At 50.0% G+C, this 25,352-nt stretch overlaps 7 protein-coding genes across 7 annotated transcripts; 4 read left to right on the forward strand and 3 right to left on the reverse strand.

The window, feature by feature from the left end:
- Window positions 1–1,109: 1,109 nt before the first annotated feature.
- On the reverse strand, window positions 1,110–2,402 carry ISF_09857 (hypothetical protein; the record flags this gene model as incomplete). The annotated part of the gene is made up of 1 exon (XM_018853457.1): window positions 1,110–2,402. The coding sequence occupies one exon, from the start codon at window positions 2,400–2,402 to the stop codon at window positions 1,110–1,112; it is 1,293 nt and encodes a 430-aa protein (XP_018699350.1).
- A 643-nt stretch (window positions 2,403–3,045) lies between these two features.
- Window positions 3,046–5,718, forward strand: ISF_09858 (hypothetical protein; the record flags this gene model as incomplete). The annotated part of the gene is made up of 4 exons (XM_018853458.1): window positions 3,046–3,460; window positions 3,510–3,811; window positions 3,892–5,578; window positions 5,624–5,718. The coding sequence occupies 4 exons, from the start codon at window positions 3,046–3,048 to the stop codon at window positions 5,716–5,718; spliced, it is 2,499 nt and encodes an 832-aa protein (XP_018699351.1).
- Window positions 5,719–8,302: 2,584 nt separating this feature from the next.
- On the forward strand, window positions 8,303–9,422 carry ISF_09859 (hypothetical protein; the record flags this gene model as incomplete). Its single annotated transcript, XM_018853459.1, has 2 exons — window positions 8,303–8,838; window positions 8,924–9,422. 2 exons carry the CDS (start codon window positions 8,303–8,305, stop codon window positions 9,420–9,422), a joined length of 1,035 nt encoding a protein of 344 aa, XP_018699352.1.
- Window positions 9,423–11,118: 1,696 nt separating this feature from the next.
- Window positions 11,119–12,483, reverse strand: ISF_09860 (hypothetical protein; the record flags this gene model as incomplete). The annotated part of the gene is made up of 1 exon (XM_018853460.1): window positions 11,119–12,483. The coding sequence occupies one exon, from the start codon at window positions 12,481–12,483 to the stop codon at window positions 11,119–11,121; it is 1,365 nt and encodes a 454-aa protein (XP_018699353.1).
- A 38-nt stretch (window positions 12,484–12,521) lies between these two features.
- On the reverse strand, window positions 12,522–12,884 carry ISF_09861 (hypothetical protein; the record flags this gene model as incomplete). Its single annotated transcript, XM_018853461.1, has 1 exon — window positions 12,522–12,884. One exon carries the CDS (start codon window positions 12,882–12,884, stop codon window positions 12,522–12,524), a length of 363 nt encoding a protein of 120 aa, XP_018699354.1.
- A 370-nt stretch (window positions 12,885–13,254) lies between these two features.
- Window positions 13,255–14,345, forward strand: ISF_09862 (casein kinase 1, delta; the record flags this gene model as incomplete). The annotated part of the gene is made up of 3 exons (XM_018853462.1): window positions 13,255–13,279; window positions 13,389–13,946; window positions 13,996–14,345. The coding sequence occupies 3 exons, from the start codon at window positions 13,255–13,257 to the stop codon at window positions 14,343–14,345; spliced, it is 933 nt and encodes a 310-aa protein (XP_018699355.1).
- A 6,605-nt stretch (window positions 14,346–20,950) lies between these two features.
- Window positions 20,951–22,810, forward strand: ISF_09863 (hypothetical protein; the record flags this gene model as incomplete). Its single annotated transcript, XM_018853463.1, has 1 exon — window positions 20,951–22,810. The coding sequence occupies one exon, from the start codon at window positions 20,951–20,953 to the stop codon at window positions 22,808–22,810; it is 1,860 nt and encodes a 619-aa protein (XP_018699356.1).
- Between the last annotated feature and the right edge of the window lie 2,542 nt (window positions 22,811–25,352).

Genomic DNA, 25,352 nt, shown 5'->3' on the forward strand with positions numbered 1-25,352 from the left:
TCAGCGCATTGTGTTTTTCATGGGCACGATTTTTGCGACAGGTTAGACGATGGCCAGTGGGTTTCTTTTTTCATTGACGCTGCCGGATTTGACTGTTCGCTTGCCTGGCTGTATTTTTTCTTCCTGGTGCCGGCCATTGGTCTACACCCCGCCTGTCCACTCTCACGCCAAGCCGCTCCCTTCGGCGGTTCATTAGTGGCATTTTGGCTGCGGCAGGTTAAGGCCGATTGAGGTCAACAGTCTCGCCATCAAGGAAGCCACTCCAGCCGTCGGTAGCTGATTGTGTCCAAAGCAGCCCGCAGGGCAGCCAGTTCAATATGGCTTCATAAATGGAACTCGTCTATTAAAATCCGTGAAGAATAGGCCGCATACTGACTGATGATTCCAGAATCTACTGATTCGAGGATTCATATCCCTGAGCGTAGCATACAGTCGACCGTCCCAACACGACTCCAAGGAGGCTCGGCCTCTACCTTCGATATGCAGCCATCCCATGACGTCAGTCCCCAGCCAAAATGAAAAGCGTATGCTGTCAAACTAAATCTATATAGCTCAGAATATTTGACGATAAATTCTATCGCGATATGGAGGACTTTTTCGACTATTCTCTAGCTGACAGCCGAACTACAGAGAACGGTTCTGAGACACGCTCGAAGAGAAGGCAGTGCCGACATGTTGAGTTTGAGATGCCACCTACCTATCTACCTAGCGGCGCTGTTCATAAAAAGAATGTGCAGGGTAGCGAACAAGTTTCCCGCTAGATCAATGAATGTACAGATCGTGGATATAAAGCTCCAGTGAAAGTGCAACGTGCCGGTAAACCCGTAGATGGACCCTGCAAGGTGATTGTATGTGCGAGCCTAGGGTCGGCCATCGTAACTAATCCCCACTATCTATATTTCTCCAGATGGCTAGATGGCCACTGGCGCTGCTGCCATCACGGTTTTGAGAGCGTTTCGTGTAGTTTGATCAGTGCAACAAAGGCGCATACAATCCATTGTAATAAACAAGAGAAACCCGTGACACAAGTACCTATATATCTCTACACCTCTGCTAAGCTTACTGCACCCATCATTGGACCAGCCATGGCAGCCTCGACCAGCGACTACTTAGTGGGTAGTGCCAGCGGGATCCTCAGCCTCGGGGTTGTTTGCATGCTGGGGTGACCGCGCCTCATCGGAGCTTTCTCCACTACCCGGCTGCTTCTCATTGCTATTCAACAGAGGCAGGCCAGGAGTAGGAGAGCGGTCTCTCCCCGGTCGCTGCTTCGATTGCCATTCCTTGAATCGTTCCTCGCATCGATAGGCAGCAGTGAGGATCACAAAGTCACAAAGTGAAACGGTGTCTCCCTTTTCCAAAATGACAGCTTCACCCAGTCTCAACTCCTCCTCACACAGAACTGTGGCACCTCCATGGCCTCGTTCGTCTTCCCAGCACCTCCACACAGCATCACGCTTTTCCCATCTCGTTGCCGTTACTCTCCGCCCATTCTTATCTTCCACAGCCTTACCGTCCTCACCCTTGACTATCCATTTCACCATGATACGCATCGGAGGCCGTACTGTTCTGCTTCCCTGTTTCCAATTGCGGGGCGCAAGTGACGAGTAGTGGTCGATCCCTTTGAGAGGTTGCCAGGCAACACCTTGGATTGACAACATGTCACCGCACTGATAAAGCTTTCCGCCGTTGAGCTGTCTTTCGGTCCCGTACGAAATATCGTCGAGACTCTTGCCCAGGTACCCATCGTTATGACGCTTGAATCTAAATCTTGCGGCGTTCGGTGGCCCTTGTCTTTCGATGTCGAAAGGACGGCCAAAAGCGAGCCTCGCAAAGCCTACGTTTTCAGACGCGCCGTCGTGGAATATCTCACGCACGGGATTTGCTCGTACCAAGTCCAGTTCGTCTTCTGCCTCTGTTGAGGGTGTTGCCAAGCCATACTGGAAGCCGACTTTCGGCGCTGGACGCTTTTCGTGGTTGTTGTCACTGGACATCTCTAGGTCCTGCTCCGTGTCGGACGACGGCTTTTGGTCTGACGGCAAGCTTTCGCCATTCTCTGACGGATGATTCAGGTCGCCGGTAGTCATTGACACGAACATGCTGCCCTCTTCAGGCTCTTTTTTCATGTTTTGCTCTACTGGCGGCTTCTCATCGTCCACGGTCATCGCATCCGGCTCATCAAGGGGTTGACGAACATTCACTTGATTCTGCATTTCCGCTTTTTTGCCGTCATCTGCTTTTTCGTACGCATTCACTGCGGCCTCGAGGTTTTTCGTCAAGGTTTCTGTTGTCTTGTCAGAGTCACTTTTTTTCGGGATGCCATTCTTCTCTCGCTGCTTTGTCTTCTGTTCTTTGGGTTTTGTTTGCTGATTGTCTGCCGTCTGGTTTCTCTTCTGCGGGGCCATTGTGATTGCTGATCAGCATTGCTTGGTGTGGACTGATGCCGCAATTTATAGTAGTGGCGAGCCAGTTGTGAAGAAGGCAACTGTTTTCGGCCCTTTCGACCATTTCACGGCGAGCATTTCTGTCCGCAAGCAGCAAACTTATCACGTCGTGGAACGAAGCAAACCTTTCTGTAAGTTGGTTTTTACTATCGGTAGTGGACTCTTTGGCACTCGTACGCTGTATATTCGCGTCCGCAAAATGATTCTAAAAAAAAATAGGAAACGACAAGTGTCTGTGTGAACTTCCCGCGAAAATTGGCACATGCAACGATCTATGAATTTTAATTTACAGTGTCTCTCGAGCCGTGCGCTATGAACTCCCCGGAAGTGAAAGCTCCGCCAACAACCTCACCGCTTTCGGCCGCAGCACGACTTTTGTTACCAGATCTCGCAGCTCACCGGTACAGTATGTACCGTGTATGGCAATACAAAACCTTTTCACGAATTGACGGCTCACTTTTGGATTTGGTTGACCAGTTTTGGCCAGTTTTGGTCATACCTAGCTTATATAGTTACTGATAGCTACCCCCACCGCTTTGTCCAGTGGCGCTTGTGTATTTGCTGAAGACTACGAAATATTACTTTGGCTTTGGGAACCAAAAGCATGCCAACGGCTAGCCAGCGCATCGAGGAGGAGCGTCGAGCCAAGTTTTGCGGAACAGCAAGCATTCGGCTGGACGCAATCCGATATAACACTTCCTTTCCAAAACGAATTGGGGTTCAAGAGTCTACAAGCGTTGCGTCTCTGAAAATTTTATTTCGCGAAGAGCTCGAATCGTGCCAGGCCGGTGGCAGATACCGAGCCAAGGTCCTTATCCGTCACGAAGACTTAGAAAAAGCCCTTGATCGCTCGGAGATTTCCATCGCTAGTCTTATAGCGAGCTCATTTCCACATCCGAAACTCGAAATTCCTTCTACAACCACACTTGAGTGTCTCCAAGGACATGATCGTTTAGCTGCGGCGGAAGAGGTGCTTGAGGGTTCCCAGAAACGCTGGGATGTGGATCTATTCTTAGACGGTGAGCTGCCTCTTTAGAGTTATGACCAGATAGCTGACAAAATCCCCAGATCTTAGTGTTGAACTGAAAAGAAAGCTTGTGGAAGATTTCGAGTACAAGAAAGAGCCCAGTGACGGAGAGTTCTACCGTAAAATCCGCGAATATCAAGGAGTCCAAGGCGAAGCGAACACTTTTTTCGAAAAGCTTTGGAGGGGCAGACTCGCAGTTTCGCCCCTTCGGAAGAACTTCGAAGAACTTGATAACCACAGAGGATATACCAAAGCCTTCAATACTTTGCTGCAAATTCCAGCACTATTTGATGGTATGCGACTCTCAGTGGTCAATTCCATGATATCTATGAGATGTGAACAAGTAAGTTTATTGTTCACACGAGGAACTCCGTTCGCTAATCTAGGTAGCAAAATATTACGTATCTAGAACATATCTACCAGTGGTGGCATGAGATTTGTAAGGGGGATTCGAATCTCATGCGACAAATTGACAAAAGCACTGTGAAGAGTCTTCAGGGCAAAGCACCGGGCGCATCTCATGTCGATCGAGATGAGTTATCGAGCTTATTTAGGAGTGGAAAACTTTTCACCGAAATTCCCGAGGAATACCGCGAAGCACTATGGTCGAGAGTATGTGACTACTCGACTCAATGCCTGATCCCATCCTTGTTCACTTTTTTTGAGGATCGCAAGTTCCTGGAAAATGTTGCGTGCGGCTTGAGGAACATCGTGGGTGTTGAATCTAAAGATAGTATTTCACGTCGTCTGACAGACATGTTTACCGACATTGGGCAAGTCCAGGATAGGTGTGTTGTCCAAGTATCCGATGTACGCTTTGGCAGTATCGCCGGTAACCGCGACACCCGTCTCAGATTGGGCATGCAACAACTTTGGTTAGCGGCGTTTCGCGAATACGAGAATCTGCCTGCTAAATTGCAGCGAAAAAATGTCCTGGCCAAGGCACGGCCTAGGGTTGATGTCGGTGCTTTACATGGCCTCGCTTCTATAGCTTTGCGTCTTGGGTTTGAGTCCGACCAAATCCACGAAATTTTGTCGCATTCAGCTGATTGGGTTATTGCCAGCGAAGCTCTTCTTGCTGCTCGAAAGCCTGGTTCGTTTGAATACGACAACCTGGACCAGCTCGCAACACAAATTGTTGGCATATTTGCGAAAGCTCGCCCAGTCGCTTCGGAGACAAAACGTACGCAATCATACACCAACCGGTCTAAAAACCCCGCGAGACATGGACTACCGGATGCAGCCGACCATACGCATGACAAGCTCCAGCTCTTTTTACCGAAAATCAGCAGCGACATTGATGATAACCGGAACCATGTCACTTCGCTCTTCGTCCGAATGTCAGTGTACCGAGCATATTTTGGAGAGTCAACATTGTCTCCAGCTGTAAGCCAGGAGATTCTCATTTCGAGTGTGGCCACACAAGAGAATGATGGTGGTAATAACAATGCGCCTGAGGCTGAAAGCGGGTTAGATCACGAGATTCAGATGATGGAAGAAGCAATCACGCTACAGCAACTAAAGTTGGATACGGCAATTGAAATGGAGAAACTTACGGAACTCAAACAGCAGGTATCTCATGAGCAAGCTGCACTAGCGAGGCTTCAAAAGTGTTCCAAGGCGGAACGAAATAGTTGCTCTTCGAGACTGGCATTCGACGACATCGTGGCCGAAAAGTATGACGAGTTTATGGCAGACGAAGAGAGAGTTCAAGAGAAAAGCCCTGCCTATGATGGATCAGTCATTTCTCTACAAGAGCAAGCGGAAGAGCTCACTGTTGCTTCTTCTGCAGTGCCGATTCACCTACAGACTGCAGCTACACCAATGGCGCAAAGGCGACGAGGAAACAGTCACTTCAATTTCAGAGGACTGAAAGTTCCAGATGAAGAGCGGTTAGAGAAAGTTATGCATTCCGCGAAAGGAGCATCTCATTCTCCACCAACGTGTATCATTTTCAAGTCTGTCATTGACTCGAATGGCAACTTGAAGGAATCGAACCGAGTCCATATTAATGCGGATGCACCCTCGCGAGTTAAGCAACTTGCAGCAGAGTACATGCGGCAAAAATGCTCTTTGTTTGATATATATGGCCGTAATCTGGCATCACCAGGTAAGTGTCTCGACATGATAATGGCGACGGGAACAAACGTAATAGTGGTTAAGCAAGCATCCCAGCTTGGTATCAAGGTACGGGACATCATGGAGGGCCAAGGACACAAAAGGGCAAGACTAGCAGAAATATCCGACTGAAATACTATGAAATACGAAGACGTACAGTACTCGTATTTGTAAAATTATCTGCACATTGAGCTGAGGCACCCCAGATGTTGGGTAGCTGCTGGTGATGTCTCCCCATGACTAGTCGCTTATCACGCATCGATTCTCTTAATTCTCTTCTCTTACGCGCCAATTCTCTTAACTCTCTTCTCTTACGCATCGATTCTCTTAATTCTCTTCTCTTACGCGCCAATTCTCTTAACTCTCTTCTCTTACGCATCGATTCTCTTAATTCTCTTCTCTTACGCGCCAATTCTCTTAACTCTCTTCTCTTACGCATCGATTCTCTTAATTCTCTTCTCTTACGCGCCAATTTTCTCTTACGCGCCGATTCTCTTAACTCTCTTCTCTTACGCGCCAATTCTCTTAATTTTCCTCTCTAATTCACCTCTTACGCATTAGTTCTATTAATTCTCCTCTTTTACTTCATCTCCCTTACTTCAAAAGTTGTCTACAATTTCAATGGAAAGTATGAGGCTTAACGAACCGCCGCAGCCGACTTGATCCTCTTCGTGAGAGATGCGGTATGATATTGATATCGTATGGGCTTTGCGTTTTATGCATCTGGACACGGTTTGCTGCTCAGAAATGGAAGAGGGAGGAGGAGGGAACAGCACTGGCTTCTGCAGAAACGGCCGGTGCCTATAGGGAGGAAACATAGGCCGGGGAATAATGCGGGTTGCCTCACGCGGGCTGGATGACGATGGTTCGTAACCATCTGCTGTGCTAGTGTCAAGTTTGTGGCGTGATACATCAGCTACGTACAGTTCGACATCCAACAACTTCCAGATAGATGCTAGACAATTAAAAAAGCTTCTCCAAGAGGCAGAGAAGCGTGCCAAGCAAGCAGAGAAAGGACAACAGAAGGAGCGACAACACGCCGATAAAGCAGAGGAACAAGCAAGACTGATGACATTAGACGAGTGTTGGCGAGCTTCAGATGACCTCTTCAGTTCAACAAGTAACGAACTGTCGGCTTTCAAGCGCCTATCGCTCAGCCAAGTCACCTTCAAAACATCGGTGTCGTTTGCTCCACTGAAGGCTTCCGCGACCCCTGGCAAGTCGTTTCCTTCTTCGTCGAGCGTGGCAGCGCGAGAACGCCATCCACACGGATGAGATGGTGTTCGTAGTCGAGTGTTCGGGCTGTGGGTAATTTCTCTCCAACTGTCTTCAAAGAACGTTCGGATCGTCTTGGCTGTCACTTTCTCATTCGCACTGCCTTCAGTTTCCAGAATTTCGATTGTGCAATAGATGGGATGGCCTGAGCTTGTGTGTTGGTTGTATAGATTGTCGAGAGTCCTCACGTTGCTTCGGTGGCTTTCAGGTGGCGTTCGCGCGATTTCGGCATAGGAAGGTCGTGGGCTAGTCCAGCCGGTCGAGTTGGTGATAGCTTCTTTCCTAGTATAATGTAGGTCAGCGGTCAGCCAGAGATAGCAAGGCAAGACAACACGTGTCTTTAGAATGGACTAGGAAATAGTCGATATATACCATTTCCTAATTTTCAATACAATGTTAATACTAGCTATTATGATTAGAAAGACTTTCTAAGTACCTTCTATACTGTGGCATAATATGTAGACGATGGGATTGAACAGCAAGCTCCTGGTCCTGCTTATCTTCCTCACATACACTCTCCAAATCAACTACCATAACCTTTCCCTTGACCACCAGAAAGTTATCTAGCTTTGGATCATCATAAATAACCCCAAACTTGGTAAATTCCTGAAGAAGAACCTTGAGCTGCCGCTCAAAATCCTCCGCCGGCATTGCTGCAGGACCCTGCCTATATGAGGGCAAACCCTCTAGACGCGACAGCACAATCGAGGGTATACCATTAAATTCTGCATCCCCTAAGAAGCGTGGCATAATGCGGCCCTGCAGCGGCTCAAGTCTTTGATACATGACCTTTTCATTGGCAAATTCATCGCCCCAATCCGGTTTACGAGTCTTGAGAACGAGACGGCCGGGAAGGTAGAATTGGGGTGGCAGCAGGTGCTGCAAGGGCCGAAGGAGGAAGCCAGGTAGGAGACTCAGGCCTGTGGCAACATATTCCATAAGCTTGGAGCGGATAAGAGTGATGAATAGGACATTGGCGTGGACACGGTCGACGCGCTCGGCCTGAGCCCTTAGGGGCGAACCAGCAAAGGTGAACTAGACTGCCAAGGTTAATTTCGGAACTGTTAAAAAAGAAGCAGGAAAAGTAGTCTAAGAATATCTTACCTGTATTACTCTGGCAGCTGTCGCTTTGTTCATGATCATATCATGGACATGTATGTTTTTAAATAGAAAGAAAGGAGGCGAGCATGCTGAGCGGCGAGGACAGTGCCTGATTGAGTGTAGTGTCACGTGCACGGGCTGCTGCCTAGAGCCAGAGTATCTACCCCATCTATAAAGGGTCAAACAACCTAAGCCAAACCCTTCTGTTTTTCTTTGCATACTATCCAAGGAAAAAGACAAATACAAAATAAAGAGAGATCCAATTCTTTCCGAAGACATTACCAGCATTAGCCGTGATACCCTACTCTGCCTCGTTACTATGGCACTCAGAGGCAGCAAAATGCTATGGCAGCACCCGACGAACTACACATATCAGACCCACCTGGAATCCGGTAGCGACAAAAAGTGGTCTAAGGCATTTCCACCCATCGCGATCCTTAACGTTCATACACGCACCCTCGGCCCCAACCACAACAATGCCATCGAGGCACGCATCGACGATATCTTGCTCCCAGAGATGGAGGATGATGCCGTGAGAATCGCACAGCCCGTATACCCGCCCAACCCCCGCCAGTGGCGTCTCTGCATGGAAGAAGACGCCATAAACTGGTTCCATACCGAGATCTCGAACCCCGTTCTGGCTCTCTTCACCACCTACCCGAACTTGCTGCAGGCCTCCCACGACAAGCCCATCGACCTCGAGGTGTCGCACAACGAGACAGTTGACATAGGCTATTCCGTGTCTCTGGTGGGCCAGCCGGCAAACCGACGCCACCTTGTCATCGGCGAGTTCAAGAGGTGCCTCATTACGGCCGCCCAGTGGCAGGCCGGCAGGCTCACGGGCGCCCAGCGCAACTTCTCGCAGGAGCTTAGAGGGTGAGCAAGGCTTTTCCCGCAGGAGCTTAGAGGGTGAGCAAGGCTTTTCCCGCGTCGCACACACACACACACACACACACCAAAGCCGATCCAGGCCACTCACATGGGTTGCTGATTTTCCCGAACCCTGCGACAACAGATATGCCTACAAATATGCCTGCCCTCAGATCCTGAGCTTTGACGGTGAGACTCTACTCATGCTCCAGTTCCGCGCCGCGAAAGTTGCCGATATCAAGGACGCCAACTGCCCCGTCGACTGCTGGGTCATCCCCCGTGCCAACGTTGGCGGCACCCCGCTCCGCTACGCCCTCTACCGCTTCCTAGTCCAGGGCTTCCGCCGCTGCCAGGGATGCACCGCTAACCCAGGCCTGCAGCTCAACGACGTGACCGCGCACCGCCGTTATTTCTTCAACGGCGTGCCTGTGTGGAAGATTAACGGCACGGAGACGGACAGGCCGTGGGGGTACCAGCGTCGGCTGCACTGTGACTCTGGTGCGTTTTACTGGGCCGATAGTTCCGGGAACGCATTGATGGACGATAATGGCGCCATTGTGTGGGATACCTTGGCCTATTGGAGCGCCTAGAAAAAGGTTGACTGTTCAGAAAACAAGGTGCCCTGTATGGTATATCAATACTCTCTCTAATGCTGACAAGAAAGCAACCGGTGTCTTGGTCACTGCTTCTTTGTGGTCGACACTGGATGGACCAAAGCAGCTTGCGCTTGCGCAACAGCTCTCAGGAACCGGCTTCAAGCGCCCGTTTCCGCTAAAGACCTCAAGTCGCTCTTCCGGCGTCATGGTTCTTCCACGCTTCTTAACGGCTGCCAACAGTGAGATCATTCTCTCAAGCTCGATCCATGCAGCCGCGGGCGAGCCGCAACACGGTGTTATGAGCAGAGGCGGACCAAGTCTGTATAAAAGGTCCTTTCGTACAGTGGCGACATAGTTTGCCCAGTCATCCGTTTCGAGGTCGTAGTCATCTCACTGAGTCCCCAGATTGCGACGCAGTGCATCGGGAGGTAAAGCTGGAGGGAATACAGTAAGGTATGCCCGAATTTCCAGCGGCGCGTCAGGATCAATTCACTCGAAATGCGCGAAAGCATGGTAAAGCTGCGCTGAATGGAATTGGGCATGTATCGATGCCCGGCCAATGTGGCTGCATGCGCTGGAAGGCATTAGGTAGCTGTAGGATGGTTACGGCTCAGCAGCTGCAGCGTTGCTGTCGTTTGAACCTGGTCAGCCAATCGAGTCAGACTCCGGCATCCTTTTGTCTCACTTATTTCCTCTTTCCCCAGCGTCCACTCATTTGTTTGTGATTCCCGGCGCAGTGGACTGCAGAGAGCAGAACGCCGCCTAACTCGCTTAGGTATACTTAATCAGACCCCTCGCACCATTGCGGAAGAAACCACAACTGAACCTTTTCGTCGATGAGCGAGGCAACGAAGTCGCGTACAGCGCAGGGCCTGGAGTAGTTATGTTCCAGAGAGCAGCTGCACCTACTCGACGCCGTGAACTCGCTCCGCTCCCAAGGTTTCGGTCACTACATATCTCTGTCCCAAATGTGCGGCGACCAGTCTTCGGGGAAGAGTACAGCATTGGAAAGTATTTCTGGCGTCTCTTTTTTGGTGTGGGACAGTTTTCCAGAACGCACTCGGATCCACTCAGGCGAACGACAACCAAATCACCTAGGCTCCTACATTTGGTTTGGTGGCGATGGATCCGGCGTCGTTAAATCTAGAATGGGAAGTGCAGCGACCCATACAAACGATCTATGAGAATGGTGTGAGCCACTAGACGAACGTGAGACTAACCTGCTCTGGAACGTTAAGCGATGCCGCGTGATGGTGATCGAAATCGATCACGCAACCGTCGTACCACCACCTGGACAATAGACTTGGACACGCGCACGCCGGAGAATAACCTCATGCGATAAAGATGGTATCGTGGCAAAGACGGAATAGCTGAATTGGTACGCTGCGAAATGGTAGTCAACTATAACTGGCAGACACCTACACTTTCAGGAGGGCTTGGGAATATTCACAAGCATCGCTATGTATCTATCTTTCCGGCGGGGTTGTCCACGTCAGGATAACGCAAGAAACCATGGTTAATACGAGAGCGTAATGCATGACAACTACAAACTGAGAACGTCTCTCCTTCGTCGGCGCTGACGGGTTCCTTGACAGTTCCTGCATCGAGAACTCTCGTTCTTACGTTGGGCTTCTCCAATATAAGCAGGTCAACTCATATTTCCCTTCAAACAACTCGTGAAAACGCAATATCACACACATGGATCACGTGGCTCGGGTGGTTGTGCAGTAGTTGTGGCCGAAACAACTGGTGGCCGATTTGCGGTAGCTCGTGAACGGCTCTTCGATGAGCGTCGGCCTTGTGTAGGGGAGCTAAATGACTCTCGGGCACGTTTTGGTCGCGAGGTATCTGTGCTTAAATTTGTGAAACTCGACACGAAGCTCATCGATGGATCAGCCGTCCCTGGTCCTGCCGTGTTTCGGTCCGTCTCCTCTGGCTCGTCGGACGCGTAATGATGCTCGGGAGTGGTGGGTGCCTCGCCATTGTCTTCGTCGTCTTCAACAAATGACTTGGTAATGTGTTGTTGAAGCTCATCGTGTGAATCCTGCCATGTCGCCGCTTCGACTTGAGACGCAGTTTCATGCAGCGCGGTGTTTTCGCAAATCTGGTTCGTATTCCCCGCTCGAGTCCCTAGCACTTGCGAAACCCTACCGTTGGCTGCCTGAATGAGAGTCTCTCGATGTCGGCAACCAAGGTCTCTGGCATTCCTGAATGCAGCTGCCCCCCGTCTAAACGTGTCAATGTTACCGGTCATTCCCCAGCTGTCAATTTGAGTCATATGGTATTCCGGTGGCTCTTCCCCTGCCCTCGGCCCAGTGACGTGATGGGCGTACAACTGAAGTGTGCCGGTGCCAGCATGGTAGGTAGAGCTAAATGTGCGGGCATTGCCGTCATAGACTGGCTCATCCTCGCCATAATTCTGCAGACTGTGCATAGCACGAGCCCCGACGGCCCCATCGAGGCACGCCTGCCGCTTCGCCACGTCAGCGCCACCGCGTGGTGCTTTGGCTTCCACGAAGAAATTTGGTGCGGCGGGAGCATGCCCGTGACTCGTGGGTACGATCGTCTTACACAGCTCTTGTCGGACCGTCCTATTGATATCTTTCGGGTACGATCCGTCGTACCAGTCAGGCACTGCGTCTACTGTAGTTCCGTTGGTTATTGACTCGAGGTTGCCGAAAGGAAGGTTCCCCTCGTTTGGAATCTCGCTGTTGCCACGTATCGTTGGCAGTATGTCGGCCATGACCTTGCCTTCAGAAATCACACGGCTGTTGGCCAGCCTGAAGCTTTTGAAAGCCGAGGCGGAGAATTGAGATGGCGAAAGTGATGCACGCGGGTGGGCCAGGCCCTTAACAATCTCATTCACATTATTGGGTTCAGGTGTTGAGCGCCCATCACGGTGTTCGAACCCCTCGGGGTAGATATTATTGTCGATCAAGTTCTGCTCGAAATCTTTGTCATAGGCAGACGATCGCTTGGCTTTCGAGGAAACAGTTGTCGCCTTTGTGGACTGTGTCCGTCGGCTTGACGGTGCGGAGGAACGATTGGAGCTCATTCGTGCGGTGTCTTTCGGTTCAGGATACTAGCCAGACATCAGTAATCGCTTTGTGGACTGATTGGTATCGGACCTACTCCTCGAAGATAGCCAAGATCTGGTCCACCGCGTCTTGCAAATCGAGCGAGAGTTGTCGGTGTTACGCTAGCTGCCGAGACCGGAGCAGGAGGTTGTGCGCCGTTTCGCCGGTCTTTTTCTCGTAGGGCTCGAGGCGTAAGCCAAACTTTTGACAGGCTGTCCCAGAATTGAGAGGGAAAGTTCGAGGCTATTTGCAACGCAGAGGTCGACTTGACTCTCTTCGCAGGAGGACTGTGTTGTGTGGTATCGTATGGGTTCGGCCGTTTGCGATTCTGCACGTTGGACACAGACTGCTGCTCAGAGCTGGAAGAGGGGGAAGGCATTTGGTAATGATGAGTTGGCGTGAACAGCGCCAGCTTTTGCAGAAACGGTCGGCGCGTAGAAGGACGAAATGATAGGGCGAGGGAGAACGTGGTTTGCTGGGTGCGGGTCGGGTGACGAATGGCTCGTAAGCTAGAATCAGGTCTGGGGCGTACTGCATCAGAGTGGACATTGTTTGGTCAGAAATCGTTGGATGACAAGTGCAGGTCACGGAAACATGTGTAATTCACGGTGGAGGAGACGATCTGGCTGGGTCGGGGTGACTGTGGTGGGTTCGGAGCTAGCTTTCTGCCTGGGTGTCCTTTCCCCACCGGCAGAATCGTCAGTCAAGGACCTGCCTCTCCCATTCACATTCCATTTTCAACCGCCAATATGGCGGTGGACGCGGAAAATGAAAGTACGAAACGTTTGCTGACTACGAACAGAACTGCATTGACTGACTTGTGGCTTTTATCAGGACATTCTCATTGATGAACGATACCGCATCGACTATAAAATTGGTGAAGGCGGGTTTGGTCTCGTCTATGCTGGTACGACGGTGTTTTCGCCGCTTCATCACTTCGCACAAGTTCTAACGTGGCCAGGAACCGATATTCAATCTAACAACGAAGTTGCCATCAAACTTGCGCATGTCAACACCGACCCCGAAATTTTAAAAGCCGAGGCAGACACCTACCAGGTGCTTTCTGGGGGCGTCGGAATACCGCGAGTTCGGTGGTTTGGCCAAGAATGCGACTACTATGCCCTGGTCCATGACCTTCTTGGACCATCCCTCGAGGATCTCTTCAACTATTGCGACCGGCAATTCTCGGTCAAGACGGTCCTCCTCATAGCCGACCAGGCTATTTCTCGAATCCAATACATTCACGACAAGGGGTTCCTGCATCGTGATATCAAACCAGATAATTTTCTGATGGGAACTGGGACCAAAGGAAACTTATTATACACTATTGACTTCGGTTTGGCCAAGGAGTTCTGCAATGCTGAGCGTTTCCAGACTATGCAAGGCCGCCCGTTTGGTGGCACTCAGCGATACGCGAGTCTTAACAATCACAATGGACGAGGTGCGTTCTGCGTAGCCCTTATTGCCGCCGCTTTCTAATTATATTATAGAACAGTCCTGGGGGGATGACTTGGAGTCGCTGGGCTATGTATTGCTGTATTTCGCCCGTGGTTCGCTGCCTTGGCAGGGACTCAAAGCAGCTACTGAGGGACAAAAGGATGAGCTGATTAAGCGGAAAAAGCTAACTTTATCGGTGACAAAGCTTTGCGAGGGCCTTCCCGGGGAGTTTGCGACATATGTTAGCTACACTCGGTCATTGGGATTCAAGGACAGACCCGATTACGCTTACCTACGCCGATTGTTCCGCCACGCCTTCTCAACTCGTGGATTCAAGTACGATAACATATTCGATTGGACGGAGAAGCGTTTTATTGAGATGCAATGCGTTAGAACTGAATGAAATGTGCGCCTGCCGAACGAAGCCAGTAGCGTTTATTTAAAGAGACCAAAAATTTCCTGCATTTGTTCGATGAGCAAGTTGCACATAATGGTCCGTGTTGCAAAGTGAAATGTTTTGCTGCTATTGGTAAACTCAAGGGGTTGAGATAGGAGAGGTGAATGATGAGGAAGTTCGAGGGCGAGAAGAGGAGGAGGAAAGCGGTGGCCTTTAAGTAGGTGAGCTTGCTCCTTCGCCCAGGCTGCACGGTAAAAAGGTGAGCCCAATCAACAAATCATACAGTATTCTACTGACTCACCTCACAGTACGCTTGCATGACCTGGCCCGAAAGCAGAGCAGTAACGGGTTGCGCCGTATATTTTAAGCGCTCTACCATAACCCTTCGTTAACCGTGAACGCCACGGACTGACCACCCCTCTCTCAAAGATGGATCCCGCAGGGATGATGTTCCAGGAAGAAGCTCGACCAATATATGTCATAAGATGTACGTCAGTATGGCGCTTCAGGTACAAAAGAATTTCAAGCGCAAACAGAAAACGTGACAGCATGGGTTGACCACAGGCAGTAAAAAACCTTGGCGGGTTATCGCCGCCAACCCCGGTGGTGAACTCATTTGGCGCCCGTTATCACGGGCTGAAAGCATGTTTGATTGATTAGCAACAGTTTGTGAATGTGAGCCCGCTGGGAATTATACTGTGTCCGAAGAAACAGCTCGTGATTGTAACCAGTTATTAGATGTGCGTGCATGATGTTATCCGCAAGACCGAAATGTATCACAGCACTCGGCCATGAATCATGAATCAGTTGTACAATATGGCGCCCCGCAAATTTGCTGAGCATCCGTGTGTGGAAGGCTTCAGTACTGTTCCAGTTGGTTCCCTGGGCCGGGCCTACGGAGGTGGCCACGACCTGACACGTCAACGCTGAAAGGTCACTAGGCGCCCTGTGAAGCTCACAAACGATGGCTTCTTAAACAAACCCATCATGCCAATCACTGTTGGGACAAAATTTGAGAAAAAAAAAGCCCAATTCAACAACCGGAAAAAAGTATAGATAAAATTAATTTCTCTAACAATTTCTACTGCCATTTCTCAAAAACGCATGTGCGGCTGTGGCAATGGCATGAACCCGACTGAATTGCAATAGGGAGACCTTCCAACCACTCAATGCCGATGCAAGTTAGGCTCCCGCCTGGAACAAAGACGTAGGTTGCCTTATGTACTGGCAAGTTACGGCCGGCATTGACTCTTCTCCTCTCTCGAAGTTTACGTTTCCGCCTCATAAGCAATGATGGCCTGGTAGTAGGTCGTTCTATAGGCCGATAACCATTAGCCAAGTACAGCTCGTAAGTATGGGGAACAACTACCATAGCGACTCGTTGGCTTGACCGCTGATTCCGCTTGGCAGCAGGAACTGAAAGGCAGATTTTCTCCGCCTGGCACCTCTGGAGTGGCAAGGGGCATCGCTGTTTTAAAGAGAGGCTGTCCAAGGAAAGCCCCAGCAGCAGGACCTCCCTGTGCTGCCGTAGCATCTTGGTTCCTCACAATGCAATGGTCGCGATATGGAGCGGGGCAGTATATTGGACTGAACCATGGGGAATCTATCTCCATTGGTGAGCGGCAGGGCGAACAACTTTTAATCGAACCATGTGCGGCTAAAACTGTTGGAAACGTAGGGCTATCGATCTCCATTGGGGAACTGCAGATAGGGTCTGTGGGCCGAAGCCGGGAAGAACGACGGCAAAGCAGCGTGGGCTCCATCATAACTGTTGGCGGAGGCTTGGAGACCAAGAGTGGCATAGAGGTATTTATGAAAAACATCTCTGTTAAAATAAATAATCACGCTGCGCATTACCCGTATGTTAAAATAAACCGCTAGGTCGCGATCTCAGTTCTGGGCTTGTGCCTGGGGTCTGTCTTCTGCATTCTGCAAGGAGACAGGTCTGGCGCTTACTGAGAATAATTCATTGGTCGCCTTACCCGACTGGGTCCGCAGAGCGTTGAGCAGTACGTGAAAGGCACGAAACGCTGCCCTGCGAAGCGCATTTTGCTTCAAGCCGCCGTCACCACATGGCTGCTATTGGTTTTGGTGCGGCTGCACTTCGATAGTAAGTCTCGATAACATGCTTTGGGCACTCTTGCGTGCTACTATTACTGCGTTTCGCAATCTGGAAGGTACATCTACAAGTCCAACGTGCGACAGCTCTTTGATTGAACGCAAAGCATCGATAATCACATCGCCGATCAGAGCAGGGATGGCCGGCCGGATGCCTTCTGTCAGTGTTTTGGCTTACTACAAACTTGGCTTTCTGCTATCCCGGAACGACGACGGATGCATCGCACAAGAAGTTGCACGAAGCGTCCCGTCGTTGGCCCTCTAGCAGCCGTCATCTGTTCTGCTATTCCTTGTGACATGGTGGGTTGATTGAAGGGTCTGGCCGCACAATTCTGTCCTGAGCTTTCGGCATCGGTCAATGATCTCGTAGGCATAGAGATAGACAACGCTTCTTGCTCGGCACCTTTGAAGAACATCAAGATGCCGCAATCGTACAGCGTGTGGTGGCATTCACGGCTTCGCCAGAGCTGCAGATTGGTACGTTGCAGCTCGGCTGTGGTATATCGGAGAGAATGGTCGGCTTCTCGTGATGCAGATAGCATAAGAGTGCGATGACGGTCGTATTGTTCACCCGCTACCTGCAGCCGACGCGCAACAAAGAGCGCCTGAAGTGCAAGGGAGGTGTTTGATTTCGCGAGGCCGTTCCGTTCAAGCGATGAATGATTACGCGTGGTAGATCTGTAAATCAGGACCAGCAAGAATGATATATCAACTCTTTCACAGTTGCTCGAAGGGACTGCTGGATAAGCGAGGCGGAGCGTAATCTTCCGGATTACAAGCCGGAGAGGCCTGGCCCAGTCCGCAACCAGGCATCGCAGCATGGAGGTGCACGTGCATTGCGTACCTAGTTTGTCCAACGTCAAGCTTGATCTCCCAGACAGAAATCTCCTTACCGTCCATTGTCTTCAAAACGGCCTCTCGTTGATGTACAAGTTAATGCAGGAAATACGGGAGGTTTGTCCTTCTTCGGTTGCACCCAGATGCATCTTGTTGGCAACGTGGCAGAGATCATTTGCAGGCTGCTGATCCAAAAGGACGAAGTGGTAATGCTGGGGGTACATCGAGCATAGTACCTAAGAAAGGGAAGTCACTGGGGACAGTGGCATTTCGTGGCTGGGGGGCCCCGGGTATTTCGAAGAACTCAGTCATCCAAAACTGTCCTCCCACCAAAATTACTACAGACGAGTGCTACCCATAACAGGATGATACTTCTGTACAGGTACAGAGAAGGGCGAAACAAATGTCACACTTTTAATTAACAAGAATAATAGTGGCAGCTATTTTAGCCTGTGACGTAGCGCCGCCGGATATTCACTAGGTACCCGAAACTCTTTAGTGGGGTAAATTTGCGATGAAACTCAGCCGTTAGTTGGCCATATTGCACTAGTTGTTGCTCTATTACGATAAAATACCTTTCGGCGATAGAGTAGAAACCTAAATAGTACAGGGTACTAGATTACTCTAGCGGCCAGATTGAGATCCACCATTTCCTTAAAAGTTAACTAGCAAAAGAGTGACGCTTAAACGCCTTTCTTTGTACCTTCGGCAGCAGTGACCCCTGTCTATGTCAAAATTCAGCGGCTCCAGTTCTTGCCGCCGGCTGCCTAGCCTGAAAATGCTAACGATAGACCCATGCGCTGTTGCAAGAGGACCCGAAAGCATGGTGCATTGAATAGGAGGCGAAAATAGACATGCTAGGCTTTCTTTCAAGCATTCTCGTCACATAAACGCCAAGTTTGGATGATAACCTTAAGCCGCAGTTGGATTGAAACAAACGGCTGGTCTGCAAGTCTGCTCATTTGCCTCAAGGCAACAAGTGGGTGGCGCATCCTTGCGAAAGAATTCAAACTACGCACCATACCTTGCCTTGCCTTTGCTCCATGGCGTAGGAATCCTGGTGCATATGGTCCGCAGTTACAGCCGGGGCTGGGGGTATTAATGTGCTACGCGGGAATAATTTTCGAACGGTGAGCCGGCGCAGTCACAAACACGATAATTGAACGATTTGATCGAGGGTCGGCTTTTTTGATCTGATGCGCATGAGCCCCGCCACGGGCCCCATCTAGTTTGATCGCATACTACGCTGAAGAGGTTTAACTTTCAGCAAGTGCGGATGTGCCTTGGCTGGCAGCCACCAGCAGATTGCCCGAGCCAGCGCTCCTTTGCCGACACCCGACCAACCTTACAGCACACAACCTTAATTTTTGCGAAGCATACGAGTGCCAGTGTCGGCAACCAGAGAGGCGGCAAAATAGCGGTACAAAGCATGCACAGCCAATTAGTACGCTGTATCTAGCTAGAGGCAAAGCTAGGCAGCAGCGAAAATCCCGCGGGCTGCTGAGCGACGTAGAAAGCGCGAGCTTAGCATACATAGAGCTATTCGCGGCATACAAATGCCAGGGTGATATATTTAATACATCAACTGACAATGATTCGCATAAATTTGCTAAAAGCTGACGTTTGACGCAGCTGAATCTAGTCGCCTAGTTCTTTGTGTCGGACATATCCGTCTTGGGACTCATATATTCCCGGGACGCAAATCACTCCCGGGACTCAAATATTCCCGGGACTCATATATTTCCGGGACTCAAATATTCCCGGGACTCATATATTTCCGGGACTCATCCACTCCTGGGACTCATCTTTGCCCGGGACTCATCCACTCCCGGGACCCATCCACTCCCGGGCTCATCCACTCCCGGGACTTCTCCACCGCCGTCCAGTAATGTGTACAAAAACTCGTGCCGGATACAAATTGTAGGCTAGTGAAGCCTGGTTCCGACACTCAAGGAAATCTGAGCGTGATGGGGTGACTGGTGTACAGGTAACCCAGTAGAAGACGTAGCTCCGGTGACTGGTGCCTTGATTTGACCGACGGCGGAGTGATTTGTCGGTCAAATCACTCATGCTCAGGAGCGTCATTCACCATCATGCTAAGCAACAGGCTAGTGGGCCTACCTTTTTTTCTTCTACAGTGTAAGTGAGGGGATGAATCTGATTATGCACCAAACAATACTTAAGATGGCGATTGCTACATTAAAAATGTTTGGACAAGTGTGCCCAGCAGTTAGTGGCGGGCCATGTTGATCTCTCACTTTGAATGCCTGGCCACGGGCGGCGCTGAGAGATGTCGGGGGCACTGGGGATGCAGAGCCCTCGTCCAGGTGGGTCTCCCAATGGATACTGGAATGCTCAGGCACGCCAATCAGCGTAATGTGACAAGACAAGCGCAAACAACCTGTAAAGTGGGCAATTGGCAAACAGCACAGCACAAGGCTGGAACTGAGCGCATTATTCCATCTGCGTAGGCAGTTCCCGATAACCTTCATTAAATATGAGGAATATTGGTCCAGGCAGGTGCGACGCATATGCTGAACGTTTCTGTCACGTCCGCAGTCGATGCCTCAATGATATGTCCGTTGCAAGGATGGCATTAGTTCGGCCACAGCCCCAAACACAAGTTTGGGGTGCAGGCACAGGGCAGTAATGGCGTCGGTGGCGGTTAGCGCGCGCTGGTCCGGCGACCAGTGGTTGCTGCTTTCCTGTTTGTGTCATTCTTACCTCCGTCGGTGTTCAACGGCTTTTTGGTCCCACTTGGCCGGCGATCGTGACAAACCCATAGAGCCGTCAAGTTACGTAGATCTATAGTGGTGCCTTACTTCAAGTTTGCGATTAGATGCGATTGGCGCAACAGTCGTCGCTGTGGAGACTGGTCCAGAGCGATAGCCTAATCACCAAGAATGGGGAGAATTAGTCCGATGAGCCCAGGCATCAGCAATGCGGCCATCAGTGTAAAGCCATGGTTTTCCAGGGCAGTTATCTCTGTTACTGCGAATTCTTCTGCGCTGCTACATAATAATAAGACTATAGAAGCAAGTGTAGTATTAATACATAGTTATCAAGTTTATCTGTAACTTTGGAGATCGAAATTCGCGCAGTTCTCGGTCAGTCAAAAGCAAACAAGAAGGGCGTTGGCGATTATTACCTGGCTGGCCATAGTGGGCCTCCCAGTGGATACTGGAGTGCTCTCCATTGTGGTCCAGGCAGGCGCTACGAATATGCTAGACAACCTGCGAACAATAAAATGTCACCTGCAGGACGCTCGACGCGGTCGACGCAGGCGCAGTGGCGGAGTGCAGTAACGATTCACTGATGACATCGGTGGCGCCGTGCGAAGCCCTGATCTGGAGATGTAGTGTTGGCCGTGAACAGAGCTGGCCTACCCTTTTTCAATGACCAAGAGTAGTGACACGAAACATAGTCGAGTAGCTTTGAACAAGCTAATAGTACTCACCTGCGTACCGTGATCTCTGATAACATCTTTGGTAATGGTTTGCTATGTTGAGTAACTCTCGTAAAGAGGTAACGATGGTGGGCCTTGTAGTGGAGTCATGAAGCGAAAGTATGGATGGTGCTAGAAGGCACTAACGCCGGGGAGAGGCGTATTAATAGAACAGCCAACGCTGTCCTGCTTTCAGCCCGCACCACTAACCATGGATGAAGCAATACGTGCGCTGACAGAACGGAAGATTCGCGAGTTGCTGGCTCTGGTCGGGATACGAAGTCAAAACACGGAGCTTCCCCTACAGCATGTTAATGGTATCTCCAAATTTGGTAAGTCTGCTGTTCGATTCACAGTGTCAAATGCTAAGAACTCAGTGCGGGATTCAATGCACCGCGCCGGGGGGAAGGAGCCTCCTGCGTGTGTTACTCGAGTGCTTACCAGAGCTGCAAAGCGATGCCAGGTCGACTACGCAGGATTAGATCGTCGGCCAGAGAAAAACAGGCGCAGAGTGGCGCAGAGTAAGCCGTCTGCCGCCGGCAGAAATACGAATGAGCCAACAACAGGCGCAAATGTATTAGCAGATGACAAGCTACGAAGAGGCACGGTGCTCGCAACAGCCGTCGCTGTGGAGACGGCCGGGCCAGACCAAGCTATCTCAGCAAAACTACCAGTCATGGAGGGAAGTATTCCATTGGAAAGTTTGGGCAGCAGCAATGCAGCTGTCAGTATTACCACTCAGCCTCCTAGTGCAGCTGACTCTGTTGATGCCTTCGCTGTTACTTCGTCCGTACTGGATTTTTTTGGCTCCGCGGCGGCGCTCGGAGCTGTGGAAACGATACTCCGGCACTGCGTTGAAGTCAATTTCAAGTTTGCGAGATACAAATCTGGGGAAACAACAGTGACGACCATAGTGGAAAATATTCGACGTTACGCGAGTAACATGGTTGATCCCGAGTACGATCAGGCCGTATACGCGGTTAAGAAGAGCAGAGCACTGGCGGCCAGTCAAGATCTGCAAGTCCGATACAACGAAACCTTTTACTGGGACATAATAGTAAAGAAGGCAAAGTATCTCGATTCATCGACCTTGAAGAATCATGGAGGACCCAGTGACGAGTTCACTCAGCTGGAAAAGCGTGCGAGCAAGATATTCATGGACCAGGCTGGCATCGGAACGAGCTCTGAGAATCAGCGCCTGCGCCGTCGCGTTTGGAAAAGTCTTTCCGATATGCGAAAAGCTGGCGTCAATAAGCTCATTCTCTACCGCACTCGAGAACTCGACCACATATGCGAACAAAATCCCAAACACGACACCGTCCCGCTGGTCGACAGGGTTTTCTCATGGGAGAAGGTTTATGGACCGCACATAGCGGATCTAGAGACCCGAGCGGTAGAAGAAGCCAAGGGGAACTCTACGGAACATCTATGGCTAACGAAGAATCACGTGGCAGAGAGACTCAACAACATGCCGGAAAAGGCATGGAATGGTTTCATAAGTAGCTGGTGCTCGGCTGAAGAAAAAGCCGCCTTTCATTCGACGTCAACCCTGTCGGCATTGAGCGACGACATGGTGGGGATCCCCGATCTTTGCACCGGGGTAGGTACGGGCAGAAACAAGTCTATATATGTTATTTTGGTTCCTCAGGACGAGAATTTTCTTTCTGTGTGCTCTATCATGACTATAAAAAAGGGCGACTTTCTCGGCGTCTACACAGGATATCTTCGGTACTCGGAAGACTTTGACGATGCACATGGCATTCGTGGGCCGACAGAAAAGCTGTGGCTAGATTATTCTCAGGTAAGCGGGGTCATGAACCAGATCAAAGTGGTGGCTCCAGGGAGTAATGCAAATGTGTCTCTGGAATGGGAGTTGAACGATGGTGGCACCAAGTCGCCTTGCATGTGGAGAGTTGCGGTTCGGGCGCTTTGCGCTATTCGCCCTTTCGAGGAATTTGTCCGTGTCGCTGGCCAAGAAGCGCAATATCTTCTGCATCACAGGTCTGCATGCGCAAGGCAAGGTTTCACCAAATCTGTTACCGCGCCAGTAGGGCATTCGGATGCTTTCTGAAGAGAGTGATGCGCGGATATGACATGTCATGCAGAGGTATGGGGTTTTGCTTGAACTGCGTGACCTCGTATCTAGCATAGTTCCATTGCATTTGATCTCGCTTCTCTGCTGCGGTCAAGTGCTTGTTGGTTTTTCTTGTCTGTTTCCTTTTTCCTTATTTGGTCTTTAAGAGAGGTGGGGTTGCTAGGCGCATTTGCGCAATTGGTGTTGTTGGCCGGTGTGCGGTGTCACTGCGTCATCGGTAAACAAATCGCACTTCTGATATTTTTGGTATTTATGTCAATGGTAGATACATAGTTGAGTGCGCGAGAAAACTCGTACAGGTAGAATTGAGTGAGGCCTTGCGTGTTGAACTGCTCCCAGTCATTGCGCTTGTAAATTTCAGGCCAGCATCTCGAAAATCCAGCGGCGTACTCCTCATGACGGCCCGGGAGGGGGGGGGGGTAAACTTTGTCCTCCAAAGAGTTAGCCAGCGGTTGAATTTCAATTCTGAATCCAAAGTCCAAGGGTCGGACCGGAAAAGCTGCGTCATCCGCCCGTTCACCTCCCTCATGTAGCCGATGCTGGCGAATTAGTAAGGATCGTTGAGGGTGTCGCGGTTTGGCACAATAACTTTAGTGGATACTATTTTGGCTGCTGCCTAGAGATCCAAAAATAGCGACTCTAATTACCCGCCAAGTAACTAAAATTGACCAAATGCAAGCGACACCTATAACGAGTTTGGTTTGGTACGTACAGTACTGTATTTTCGATCCTCTACATCCTAGCCGAATCTTCTCACGGCCGTCCATGGTTTTCGAAAGAAAAATATATAACAGAATAGCTGAAATTCGTCACGGATACTGTACAATACCCAAAGCTTTATCGTTTTCAGCAATTTGCATGTTTTAGATGCCCATCTCGAAAATCTCCTGGCGTCCTCCTGAGTACAGGGGGATAGACCTTGTCCTTCAAGCCTCTTAGTTTCCCATTGTGGCATAACTCTTTTACTCCACTTACTAGGTCCGTTGAAGGGATCGGAAATGCTGCTTCATCCGTAGAGCAATACTCATAGTGCTTATTCTTCCACCGAACGAGTATATAGACATCAGCGCTGTAGCGGCGGCTGAGCTGGTCGCATCTTCGAAGCGTGCGAAGGATAGCTCTCACCAGGTTGTCCCGTGTCCTATCACGCCTCCTGGGTGGGGTAACTGGATCCATCGTATAATCTTCAACGCTAAAATTACAAAGTGGTCTGAAGGTGTCTTGTGCTCCGGGAATGGTGGCATTTTAAATATCTTGGAATGGTTGGATTGGACAGGAGTACTGTAACGCCATAACTTCATTCGCCTGGTAGTTGATTTACGGACAAGAAATCTTTGACAGGCTATTTTGGACTTTCGGGGCAGTCGTCCACCCCAGCAGCTAATGCTGACAAGCTACAATGCGTAATAGCCTTAAACGTTGACGGAAGCTGAACTTTGGATGCACCGGTTCAGGCTGCTCTGTTCTTGCCGACCAAGCAGTAGTGTTTTGTAAATGTAAGGTGCGTGAAGCGATTTCCAGTTGCTGCATTCATACCATTCTGCCCTGGTATTGCGACCATGTTTGGAGCATTGCACACTGGCACGAATTATCTACAAGACCATGCACTGGGTCATAAATGGGCTATTTCATAGAGTCCAAAACAACCTAGCGATATATGGCTATTTCAAGTCTATCAGCAGGTTATTGCCGACGCTGTGATACAACCCACTGGCCGTTTCATACTTTGGCGCAAGTGCAGCCTGACGTGGGCGACTACTTCCTGACCGGGGGTAGGGTGCGCTGATGAAAATGTTCAGAAGGCGGCAACCAGAAATGGCTAATCATTTTTTCCCAAAGAGGAAAAAGGAAAAGAGAAAGAAGGACCGAGGGAACTTTATTGGTGAACTCTGACGTGTCCAGTACCTACTGAGGACGGCGTTTCAAGTGTCACTCTTTTGCTAGTTTGCTTATTGAAAGATGGTGGATCTTGATCTGGCCGCTAAAGTTATTAGGTTACGCTGGACTGTTTTTTACTGAGGCAAGAATAAGACTAAAGGGGCAGAAACTGATGTATTACCGTAATCCTCGGCAGGAAAAAGCTCATAATAAAAAGAGGAGTTTAGCTCTATCGCTAGAAGCTTAGTCTGTCGTAATAGAGCAACAACTGGTGCATATAAGGCAAATCGATGGCCGAGTTCAATGGCCGGTTAGCCCCACTAAAGAGTTTGGGGTACCTAATGGGTATATGGCGGCGCTACGCAGCAGGCTAAAATGGCTACCACTACTATTCTTGCTGAACTAAAAGTGTGACATTCGTTTCGCCCTCCTTTGTACAAGAACTGAGTAGCGTGGGAACACTGAACTGGGATGTACAGAGAAAGGCGTTTTAAGTGTCACTCTTTTGCTAGTTAACTTTTATTAAAGAAATGGTGGATCCTGATCTGGCGCAGCTAGAGTTGTCTGGTACCCTGTACCATTTTCTTCCTTCCGCAAGAATGAGACTACATGGGCAGAAACTGATTGAATGCCGTATTTC

Source organism: Cordyceps fumosorosea (assembly GCF_001636725.1).
Source record: "Cordyceps fumosorosea ARSEF 2679 chromosome Unknown scaffold_86, whole genome shotgun sequence".
Taxonomy (NCBI): domain Eukaryota; kingdom Fungi; phylum Ascomycota; class Sordariomycetes; order Hypocreales; family Cordycipitaceae; genus Cordyceps; species Cordyceps fumosorosea.